Source organism: Ictalurus punctatus, chromosome 10 (genome assembly GCF_001660625.3).
Source record: "Ictalurus punctatus breed USDA103 chromosome 10, Coco_2.0, whole genome shotgun sequence".
Lineage (NCBI taxonomy): Eukaryota > Metazoa > Chordata > Actinopteri > Siluriformes > Ictaluridae > Ictalurus > Ictalurus punctatus.
Window position 1 is genome coordinate 11,511,683 of NC_030425.2, and position 12,449 is coordinate 11,524,131.

The 12,449-nt window shown below is 36.7% G+C and overlaps 2 protein-coding genes across 2 annotated transcripts; both read right to left on the reverse strand.

Moving 5' to 3' along the window:
• Positions 1-328: 328 nt before the first annotated feature.
• Positions 329-3,317, reverse strand: commd2 (COMM domain containing 2). Its single transcript, NM_001201162.1, is given in 5 exon segments — positions 329-1,060; positions 1,901-2,074; positions 2,160-2,242; positions 2,345-2,422; positions 3,151-3,317. Coding segments are annotated over 5 exon segments (600 nt in total). The 5' UTR covers positions 3,218-3,317; the 3' UTR covers positions 329-862.
• A 378-nt stretch (positions 3,318-3,695) lies between these two features.
• LOC128633727 (protein ANKUB1) lies at positions 3,696-10,664 on the reverse strand. Its single transcript, XM_053683364.1, has 7 exons — positions 10,575-10,664; positions 9,735-9,878; positions 6,770-6,806; positions 6,334-6,594; positions 6,135-6,249; positions 5,062-6,018; positions 3,696-4,911 (listed from the first exon to the last, which is right to left on the reverse strand). Exons 1-7 carry the CDS (start codon positions 10,662-10,664, stop codon positions 4,821-4,823), a joined length of 1,695 nt encoding a protein of 564 aa, XP_053539339.1. The 3' UTR covers positions 3,696-4,820.
• Between the last annotated feature and the right edge of the window lie 1,785 nt (positions 10,665-12,449).

Here is a 12,449-nt window from a genome sequence, read left to right on the forward strand (position 1 = left end):
TATATAAGGCAATGAACCTTGCTGAGAATTTGGCACAGGGAACAGTTTTGTGTCCTTTTACATACCTTTGCCTTTTGTTCTTTTGTTGCAGTGGAAGTGATAGGTGCAAAACTGCTGAGAAATGGGCACGTTCAGGTTGATAACCTTTCTACCACTGTTCTATCCTATGTAAGATTAGTGAATGATTAGTAAAGTAATCATTATCCCAATCCTGGGGAACTTTTTCTAATGTTAACCAAGAGATAAAACGTGACTTTTTTTTTTAAATAAATAGATGATACTTGAGCTTTCTCCAGATACACAGGATTTAACACAGGCACAAAAAGTACAGATTCTACAAAGATTTATTAACATATTTACAAAACAGTCAATGAGAATACAGCAAGTTGTTCTCAGTCATTGGCTTTTAACATTATTAAAAGTGAAAATAAATTCATTTTACTCTTCAGCCTCACTAAGTTATGAAATGGTCCCAAAATATGTATTTTTCCAAATATTAAAGATAAACACTGACAAAAGGTATTAAGCATAGAACAAATCAATTATCAAACAAGCCAAAAATTAAAATGATGCATAAATGCTCCAGCTCTAACATTATTCATACATTTCTTAAGTGAGTGGTTTCTATTCAGGTGATGACACTGAAGAACTTCAAGTGTCTTCATTTATGCCTTGACTGTATCTAACACTTAGAGTTCATGTTCCTGCTCCTAAACTGCACATTTTCCTGTTACAACACACCTGACTCACCAGTTCATTAACCAAGAGCTGGAACTGCTTTAAAATGTGCTGAACAGAAGGGCTCCTGAACACTGCTTTAGGTGACCTTTCACACCATCTAGTGTCCACTTTATGCACACTCCTATTTGATGTTGCGTAGGATTCGGCGGCAGTGGTTGCTCTTGACCTCAGCAAGCGCTCGCTCCAGCTCCTGGATGAGATGCAGCAATGTGGCAGGGTCTGTCTGTAGAACACGGGCGCTCTGCGTGTCTCCACTCTCCAGATGGAGCTTCAGGGTGACTGTAGGTTTCACCTGCTGTCTCAGAGCCCTGCTGGCCAGCTACGAAGACAGAAACACCAAAATGTCTATTCGTTTTCATTTGTTGAAACGTCACTACGTGTGTCTGACACGAATAAAGGTTTTAGTCTGACAAAGAAATAGACTGTGTGCCTAAATATTAAGTGTTATATGCCTGATGGATGTGAGAACCTCATAAAAGAAATAATTGTTTTGGGAAGAACAAATGTGCTTCAAGTGCAAAAGTTTGTGCCTCCCATGGATTTTGGATAGGGAAAATGGAGCGTGCACTTCTATTTGATCGTTTATTTACTTTTAAAAAATGTTTTTATTGAATTGCAACATATAAAAATGCAATGCAACATCCATCCATCCATCCATCCATCCATTTTATGTACCGCTTATCCTACATAGGGTCGCAGGAAGCCTGGAGCCAAATCTCAGGGGACTCAGGGCACAAGGTAGTGGACACCCAGAGCACAATCACACCCATTCAAACACAAAGGACAATTTGGAAATGCCAATTAGCTTACAACAGGACTAGGGGAGGAAATTGGAGTACCCGGAGGAAACCCCCAAACCATGGGGAGAACATGCAAAATCCACGCACACGGGGGTTCGATTCCTGCCTCTGCCCTAACACCAGAGGCCACAGTGCCCCCCATTCAACATCCAAAAGAACAGAAAAAGTTGGTTTGGTACAACTAGGTGCAAAAGTCTACAACCCCCAACCCCCTTCTATTCACTGGAAAACAAGTTCTGCATATTGATGTGTCGTGCTTGGTATCATTCCTGTCTAAAATACCATTAACAAGAAACATTACATTTAAAATCATGGCATTATTAATACTTTAATCAAGTTCGTGTCAAACAAAACCGAACCTGTACATCAAGCCTCCACTCGAGGTTCTGATAGCGGGACAGAGATGGGGCGAGTTCACTCAGAACCTGACGGATCTCCTTCCTGTTTTCCAAATACAGCTGCAGCAGCAGTTTATTGAGCTCCTCTGAAAAACCCAGCACCAACACCGAGTCCTGAAAGTCCACTTCAGAGATCTGCAGGAAGATAAAACAACAGCGGTTCTTCACATACTGTACAGATTTCTGTACCAGGAGATTACAAATTTATCAAAGCCCTCACCATAAGCTTTGAACTTTCAGTAAGAATAAACATCAGTCCCTCAACACCATGCTGTACAGTCTCTGCTGGAACACTCAGCTTTCCTAGAAGACAATTCAGGCCACATGAAAAAGAGTTAGAAACAATCCTGTCATGCAAAATATAATCATTAAATGTTACTCTGTGATCAAAATAATATGACTTACTCGCTGCACCCTCATAGATTTTAGGGTTTGAGCCTTTCTTTAGGAACTCCACAGCAATTCTGCCAAACTCACCAACAACTGCAAAAGAAAATTTTACATTCTGCTTGGAGATCAAGTTCATTGCATAGCAAGCTAACAGATTTTCAAATAAAAAAGAAAACAATAGACATATATCCCACTCCATAACATGTAGCAGAGATTATTTCATATCCTATATAGTACACCTTAAGTCAAGGGCCATGTAGTGACTAAGTTCCTTTAGTTGCTAAGTACTTTGTATTAGTGGAATTAAAGAGTCATTTAATATACTAAATAGCTCTCTAATTTTCAAATTGCAGTATATGGTTCATGAAATGAAGGGTCTATGAAATAAACTCAGAGGGTACACGTTATTGTTATTATTATGTTGGCGTTACAATAAGTGATAATGATCACTAATATCAAAGATCAAATTATCACTTTTTATCAAAGATATAATTATTTAAGAGTACTTTAAACCTACCTGACTGGTCACGAGAAATGAGTGAGTTTATTTCAAACCTCATATTAAAAACAAGATTAAATGAATGCCACATTGAATCTGAGAGCAGTTAAATAAAACTAGGAAAAGTCATTTTAATATTCGAACACCTTAAAAAAAAAACCCCACTAAAATAAGATGTAACCCTAGCTATATTAGTTGTATAATGTGCTTAATCTGAATCCTTTGTTCATGTTTATTAAATAAATCTGTTCTGCAAACGCCCGGGTGTAACTACAGCAACACTTGATAGGTAGCAAAAGAGCTAAAAGCTAACGTTACTTACCCGCTGGGTCCACATCAGATAAAAACCCCAGGTGCTCCTTTTGCTCTTCAGATAACACTAACAACATAATGACTGTCTATACGATACCTAAAACATAACATACAATTCTTTCTAATAAACGCAAACAGATAATCTTGCCTACCACTGTTTGCTATTAGCAAATCACATGATCTGGTGCCTGTGCGCCGCAACAGAATCCGACTACAAACAAATAGCGATAATAATGGTTCCGTTATCGAGTCAACAACATCATACAGAGTAGATTTAATAATGAATAAATAAATAATGGTTCTTTGGGTGTTTCATGCTTCTACCTTACTAAGGGTATTAGTACACTTGAACAGTACATTGTACATTAGTACAAGGGCGTACACTTGAACATATTTTGTGAAAAGAAATCCACCCCCTGTTGTAGGCTTCTACACAGGATATTCAGTATTTTACCGTGAACATAATACAAATAACAATTTTAAAGAATATGTATTGTAAGCATGCTTGGATGAGAAAGTTAGTTTACCTAATAACATACAACAAAGCATTCCTTGTCTGTCTATGTTTATGTCATGGAACTCCAATTCACTGTTCCAATGTCACTTATTTCTCAAAAGATAGTTGACAATACTATTGAGGGGGAAAAAATAAAAAACACTGCACAGTTTGGTGTGCAGCTACTAGCTCTCAAAACACAGGCTAAGCAAGACAATGTGGTAGGCCCTCTTTGCCAGCTGGTAAATGCTAGTAAGAAAATAGTTTCAGAATTACTAGTACTAATGGTACATCACAGACAAGTTATTTTAAGAATATAATGTGACAGTAAAGCAGAAAATCTCTAACATTTATTGAATAATAAGGTAGCTGAAAGAGTCAGTATTATGGAAGCTTAAAAATAATGCTGAAAATACAATTGTCTACCAGCTTGACCAGTTAGGCCAATGCTACCAGAAACTACCAAGCTGAAAGGTAACCTGGTTTTCAATTAGTCGAATCAGGATTAAATGTGAAAATGTACAGTGATGGAAACCTTGTAATATATTAACAAATTGCGTTATCCTCCCTGCTGAACCCCCCAGAAATTCTAACAGTTTCCACTACAAATACGATTACAAACCATCAGCTAACCATTAAAAACATTACCATTATTGGTCCTTAATGGAATCCACTAGACATAACATGCCACCAGTAGAAGGCAACAAATTACCAGTAGAGACCCACAGGGACCATTACAGTTCCCAATAAAATCGATGCAAGTCCCATTATAACCAATAAAACCATTACAAATTCGATGAGAGTTTCTGTTGTCTTTTTGTTTGTTTGTTTTTTCAGCAGGGCTCACTTACAGCACTACCATATTATTTATTATTTGTCTGTTATTATAGCCGAAATTCTGTCAGCAACATATTTTCCTAATGTTTAGTTCAATGTATTTTGTATACACCCATAAAACCCTATAGTAAATCACTAATTTCATTTTAATGTTTAAAAAGTTGCCTCAGTATATTCTGAGATTGTTGGTTGTAGTACACTGATACAGGACAATGTACAGTAGCTACAATCTAAAAATACATTTGTATTTTCAGGTTATAAAAGTAGCTCAATTCCTAAGTCACATTCAAACATCCATCACTGCCTTCAGTGTGTCTTCCTGTTGTTTCCCAGATAAATGTGCATTCTTAGTTAACTTTGCAGAATTTTTGGATGCTTCTTCGGGCCAGGGTTTGCGCAACAGCTAACTGCTGTAGCCAGGGCTTCTCAACAAAGGCACTGATAGACATGAAAACAAAGTTAACACATGATCTTGAAAGATTTAGAATTTTTGTAATAATTACACTACTCCATTCAGTGAAACTGATTTGTGTCGTATTGGTATATGTTAATTTGGTGTTACGTGGCATCAGAAGCTGTATTACTGACCTGGCAGTAGCCAAGCAGTATATTGCATTCTGTCTTGGAGTGCGTCCACAAAGGTGTGTGAAGGACTCTAATGAGGAGCAGAATATTTTTTCTGATTTAGGATTACTATGAATAAAGAGAGGTCTGGGACCAGTATCTTGAACTGTGTGGGGCAGGGGAACTTTGCTGCTCCATTCATCCAGTTTGTGATCAGTATTTTCAGCCACCAGGATTTCCTTTGGCTTTTTCCTGCCACATCCCTTATTCCCCTTAGTCTTTTTCCCTCTCCTTTTGTTTGGGGCAAGAGGAAGCAGCTGCGGTAGTCGCTCTGATGCATTCTGGGATGATAGGACAGCAGGGTGATGACATGGACAGGATAAGTCTGTGAGCTGTGATGTCAGAGCCTGAAACTCACAGGATGACTTGTTGACCCTCGTGCATCCTTTGAACACAGAACCCCTGAGCACTGAGGACATCCTGGACAAGGAAAAGCCATCAATTAGTAAAGTGTCTTCCACTCTGCTTCTGAACGGACCACTATTTGCTGTGACAGATGTCTTAAGAAGTCCTCTTTTAGCCTTGATGATCCATATCTTGATCTGAACATAGATCCATGTTGACAGAGCGAAACCACGAAATGTGACCCTAGTGTAGAGTTTGGACACAAGGTGAGATACACATTTTTTGTGTTGATGTACTATAGCAATCTGAAGCAGGTTTCGGTTACTGGTATCTCGACAGGCTAGGTTTAATATGTTCCTGCTGAGGAACATCTTCAGAATGAGAAGTTGGCCAGCCTCTACAGCAGCATGTACAGGGCATTTTAAGGATTCGGGGTGGTCTGTTTCATAGCACCACACACGGGAAGGGTGAACACCCACAGGCTCGTGAGCTTGCACGCCATTATCTAGTAGCCAAGTGGCCATTTCAAGGTGTCCATGAGCAGCAGCAACATAAAGAGCCAAACGTTTCTGAAACCTGTTACACAGAGAGTGATGTAAGCTGATTTTTCCTTCTAAATAATAAATGATTGATGAAAAACACCAACTCATTAAGAACTTAGTAACTGGATCAGATTCATATCTTACTCAGACCTTAGAATTGGTTTATCCTCAGAGAAATGACATTGGACTTTGTTCTTGTGTCCTTCCAAAGAGTCTTTCAAGAGCTCCGTCCAGCCATTCCAAGTGTCCAGACAAAGGGTATCTCCTTGAAAGACCACGAGTGTTTAAAAAAAAAAAACTCATTATAACATAACAAACCAAATGGCTAAATGTGTATTACATTCCTTACCAGCTTGAACAGCATAGTGTGAAAGCAGATTACAGTCATAAAGCTCAGCCCCACTTTGGGTCGACAATGTGAAAGCACTGATTGGCAGCCCAAGCAGCAAGGACACCAAGGATCTAAGTTTGGAGACGGAGGAAGCCAGCAGACATGCTGTTCCCATGATAGGCAGGGTCTGCTTCGTCACAGCACTGAACACATGGAGCACAGCCTTTCTGACCTCCTGCAATGCATGATACTTTGTATCAAACTTCTCAACTTCTGTTTCTGAGAAATAGAGAAGTGCTCAAGCTTAAATGAGCAAGGATCACTTTTTGCCTTCCACATCTTAATGGATAAGATGATATGGAGAGGAGCTTGGATTAGCACTCTTTTTTCTGAGACATCTGATACATAATATGGGACCAGATGCGGCACTGCTTAGGTACTTTCATTGAAATACTTTCATTCAAGGACATCTTGCCACCTTGTGGCAGTAGCTAGGAACAACAACAACAAAGGTTTTTAGAAAATAGCATAGCATACAGTACATCAGTGCACCTGGTTTTGTTCATATTTAACAATCTTGTAGGATAGAAATGAGAAATATTGGCATTATTATGGATCTGGAATTTTGTAGGGGTAGAATTCTCGTGACCAGTCTTGGTCTCGAAACATGTCTCGAGATTTGAACTTTGTCTCCTCTCTGTCTCAATCATTTATTGGTCTTGACCATAATACTTACAGTAATTTTAAAATTATATTATTATCAAACCCACAATCAACATACTGAAATTTAACTTCTAGGCAATCTAACTGGCATATAATATTTGTTTCAGGGCTTCTAGTATGCCAACTTAATTTTTTTAAAAACATGTTAACATGTAGATAACTAGGTAACATAGCTAGCTTAACATAGTAAAGCTTAACACAGTAAAGCTACACTGTACCAAAACAGTTGTAAACTGTGAGTGGTCTCAGTAGTGTTCTTAATCTTGCCTTGGTGTTGAACATTAAAAGTCTTGATCTTGTTTTGGATTTGTTTGTTGTGGTCTTGGTCTTTGAGTAAGATGGTGTTAACTACAGTATTAGAAGTTTGACTGGCACAATCACATAATCTGCTAAGCTACCACTAGCTTGAAAATCTTGCTAACCTCAGGTCAATTCTTACAACTCCAGTTCCAAAAAAGTTGAGATGTTGTGTAAAATGTACATAAAATCAGAATGCAATGATTTGCAAATCTCATAAACCCATGTTATTCACAATACAACACAGATTCAGATTCCATCCCATATTTACTTCTGAGAGAGTCTGCCTCTCTAAGATACTCTTTTTATAGAGTAAAACAATCATGTTACTGACCTGTTGCCAATTAACCTAATTTGTTGCAAAACACTTCCTTTTTTGTTGACCCCCACTCAACTTTTTTGAGATGTGTTGCAGCCAAGAAATTAAAACTTACCTTTTTTTTTTTTTTTCTTAAAATGGGACATTTCCTTAGTTTAAACATTTGATATGTTTTATATGTTCTATTGTGGTTTTAACATATGGGTTTTTGAGATTTACAAATCATTGCATTCTGTTTTTATTTACATTTTACCCAGTGTCCCAACTTTTTTGGAATTGCGGTTGTACTAACAGCTCTCTCTGTCTCTCTCCCCTTTTATTCATTCTTTGGTCTTTCCTACTAAAATGATTAAAAATCTCTACTCAGTGGTCTACCTAACTGATCCATCCACACTTAGCAACTTGTACAAGTTTAATCTATTCAAATGATCTACTTCCAAGATGCTCAACTACTTATATTCTATGCTTATGTACTACTCCCAAAAAGAGGTGAAAACAGAGCTTTACCATCTGGATTTTCACAAGGAAATGCAAACAAAACTCCAATATATGACAATCAGTCAATCAATCAACCCCACCCTGTGGTAAATTCTCCTACTAGGTGAATCAGAGGCACTGATTTTATGGCCAGATTTCTTTCACATCTTTTTGGGTTGGTGTTTGAAATGTTTTGAGATCCAATCTGAACAAATAGTGTTATATAAAGTTAATGATTGATTGATTGATTGATTTACATGCTTTTAAATCTAAAAAGCATGTAGGTTTTGTGTTTATTTCCTTATGAAATCAAAATATTGCTTTACATCGACATCCTGAAAGCATGAAAGTAAAATTGTGCTTATTGAAAGAGTGATATGTTGGTCACTCAAGTATGTCACACATTTCAAAATATATGGACTTTCTATGTAGAGTGCTGCAGAATTTCAATAATTATTTCAGTAGATACTTTTTAAAACTTTTTTCAATACTTTTTTTCAGTACATACAAATAATACACGCTACTTGCGGCTGTGGTAAAGTAGCTATTTAACAAAATTCCATAGCATGCTAACAAGCTTGATAGCACGCTGGTGTTCAAAACAGAAATTAGGTTAAAACCCAGACTTCAACCTTAATCTAAACTGATGGGCTTTTAGGACAACCCGGTGGTTGTCCAAAATTTTTTTACTCGATTATTAAAATGTATAAAACAGCATATGCATGTTGAATTTGTTTGTTTTTCTTTTCAAACAGAAATCAATTTATATGTAAATAAGCGGTTCAACAAGGTATTTAGTTTTAAAATATTATATATCACAAAAAACTTTCATATTTCTCCTTTATTCATTTTTGGGATAAAATGATCTTGTATCAGTAATTACTGCGTAGTTAGTGGCAAAAAGATTGCAGATTAAAGACTGGCATTAGTGCCTGATGTACTAATAATACGGATTACTGTGTGCTTTTTTAAAAACAGCAATAGGGTGATGGTAAATGAGGACAGCTGAAAATACAGCTGGATTTTCCAGGGACAGCAATTTTAGAATATTTGGATTATTCAAAATGTATTTCTGTAATTTCTATTTCTATTGATCCCATTTTTACCCCATTTTCTGAAATGGAACAAAGTTTCAGAGTACACATCTTCACCGGAGAACAGCTTGTAGAATAGCCTCCAGGTCAATTCTGTTTGTGCAGAAATTGACTTTTTTTTTCTTTCCATATTTGGACTTTTATATATTTTTATACAATTAATATCCTATTTTAGCATTTGCCAAGCAAAACAAAAGTAAAATTAAATTATCTTTGTTAAACAAACACATGTACATAAGCATGTAAGCAACAATCAACATGCACAAAACTTTTATTGTACAAATTTGCCTTTGTTTTAGACACATTGTAATTAATAACAATTGCTATTAGTTTTATGTTTGCCAGTATTGTTTAGTATCAGGCACAGTGATACTATCCTTGGTGTTTGTATTAAAGTCAGGTTTATGATATTTCCCCAAAACTATTTTATGGTGAAATATAGACAATTAATATTACCTATTTTCAAGAAATGCATATAGGAAAAGGTGTGTTCAAGTGTAGGACGGTACCTTCAGCTGGCAGCAGATGGTTGTACCTGAGGAGATGCCCACATCTGCCAGACACCAGTCATCCTGCAGGACAGCACCAGCGAACTTCAGCTCCATGATCCGCTTTACCTGTTTATCATCATACAGCTGCACACTGAAGCACGCCTGTGGAAATGCGATAGGTGTTTGTGGTAAATAAATAAATAAATTAATTAATTAATTAATTAACAAACATGCCTGTGATGCTATGCATAATTTAACGGTGGGCAAAACTTTAACATTTTACAGTCATTATCCTTTTACTATACATCGATACCTGAGCAGATGCCACAATGGGCAAGTAAGGATTTTCAGGAGTCCAAAATACCATTAATCATCGCAGGGAACACATGTGCTTGCCCTTGTTCCAAAGAATGCACAAGTACAGAAAATTAGCTTTAACAATAAGCTATTATTTTATGTTATTCAGTTTTGCTCGTTACGTCATTCAACAGATGCTTAGAAGTGAATCAATCCAAGCACAGGTAAGTTAAAGAGCTGACAGTGATACAAGAGCATTTCCATCAACTGACCAGAAACAAGTGCAAGATAGTTGTAGAAAGAACCTAACGGTTTTCTAAGAGTACTGGAAATATCACTTTTACAGAATCTTCAGTTTGTCCCTATGGAGGACTTTTTAAAAAAATCTCAAAGTATAATCTTACAATAGAATTTTACCCTAGTACAACCACTGAGGAACCATTTTTTCTATGATTCTAAACATGAAGCATTGAAGTAAGTGCTACAAAGACTATTCACAAAGTAATCACACTACAAATGATTCAAACATTAACATTACTAATACGCAATAATAACAATGACCTTGACCATCTGTTTTATAGCCGCCACTGTGTCATCAGGAGCGATGTCAAACAACTCACGAGACTCCTCAAAGGCAATGAAGATTCTCATTGTGAACTGCAGCAAGTCCTTCTGGCTACCCCACTGAGGATTGTGTGTAAAGACAGAAGGAGGTAATCTTATAGAAAGGCTGCCAGAACCAGTGGGAGGGATGTCATGGATTGTCTGACTTGGGAGGTACATTTTCAAGCTGTTGAATGCTTGAAAAACACTGCAGGAGCAGTGAATGTGATGACTGGAGGTCTTCCTCCTTCCTACCTCCTACTATATCTTAAAATGGATGTAGCATCTTGCATACAAAACATTCATTTAGGAGATATATATACAGTACTGTGCAAAAGTCTTAGGTACCGTGTGTTTTTTTAGTACAAACTTTGTTATAGATTTTTATTTTATGACTACAGCATTCTTGAGTCAGTACAAAAACATTTTAGATTTCCAAGCAGTTTAGTTTTAAAGCACAATATTAAATGTTACAGAAAAATGCGATATAAAGCAGAGCAATACTTTATGCTGTTTCCACTTTACGTAATTCTGTGTAGACAGAATCTCAGTTTCTGTGTTGCAGAAATGGGGTCCTTGAGGGACAATGTTTTATTCCCCTGTATGTGTTTGTATATAAAAATACAAAGAGAAAAACTCTTTTGCAGTCCACTACACCAGAAATACAATACATATACATTTATAATACCATACAATACATTTATGATACCAGAATAGTAATTTACCAGTAGGCCCAAGCAGGCGTGAAAACAGCCATGGATATTACAAATAAAACAATACACTTATTAAAATTATATACTCTTATGATTTATATAGTATATATGCGACAGATTTGACATTTCATTCATTATCTAATTTTTTCAAATGGATTTTGCTCCACATCCTACAGCCTACTTTTAAATGTCAAAAGCCTTTATTAGTGTCTGTAAGAAGCAAAGGTTTACTGACATTTAAAGTTTTAGAGAGGTCAGGCTAATTTATACAAGACCTTTCCGGGTTTTCTTTCTAAAGGTTTATGTGAATCAAGTGTTCAAAAGCTATGTCTCCCCAGCCACTGTGGAAGACAAAACAAGCTTGAGGACTCTGTACTCACTGTCCCTTTTGCTCAGAGGAAGATTGAACTGATTCATCATTCAGTTAGTGTGAGTTTTAGATAGGAAAAGGAAAAAAAGTGTCATAAAGATTTGACAAAAAAAAATAAAAAATTTAAATTTTAAAGACCCATTGAATTCATACCAATGAAGGGTCATAAAGAGTACATTTTTTGAGAAACTCTCCCGAGGTATCCATCAACTGCGATTGCTGGAAGTATGTAAGCATTTGTGATAAACATATGTGAAGGAAACAGAAAAAAATAACTTTTGTGCAGCACTGTTATATTTACTGAACCTCTGAATCATTTGTACAGTGTATACAAGATCTTTCAGCTCGCTTTGAAAAAAATACACACACACAGACATACACACACACACATGCTCAGTTCACTATCAGAGAGAGAGAGAGAGAGAGAGAGAGAGAGAGAGAGAGTATAACAACCACAAAAAGCCATCAGCTGTGCCATAATTCACTTATTCCCACACACACTTCCATTGCAAACTCTCTCTAATGAATGCACAATAGTTAAGACAGCCTTCCTTTTTTCCCATGATTGCTTTCACAGTGTTCTGATGATAAAGTGATATGCTAGGTGTACGCGCATGCTAGGTGTTTGATGGCAGAAAATGCAAAATGGCACAACACATTCCAGGCTCGACTGCCTTTGCCTTTCCTTGAGTAGCTTGGATGTTAAACTTAAATTTTATTTATTTATTTTTTTATTGAATTTTGCAACCT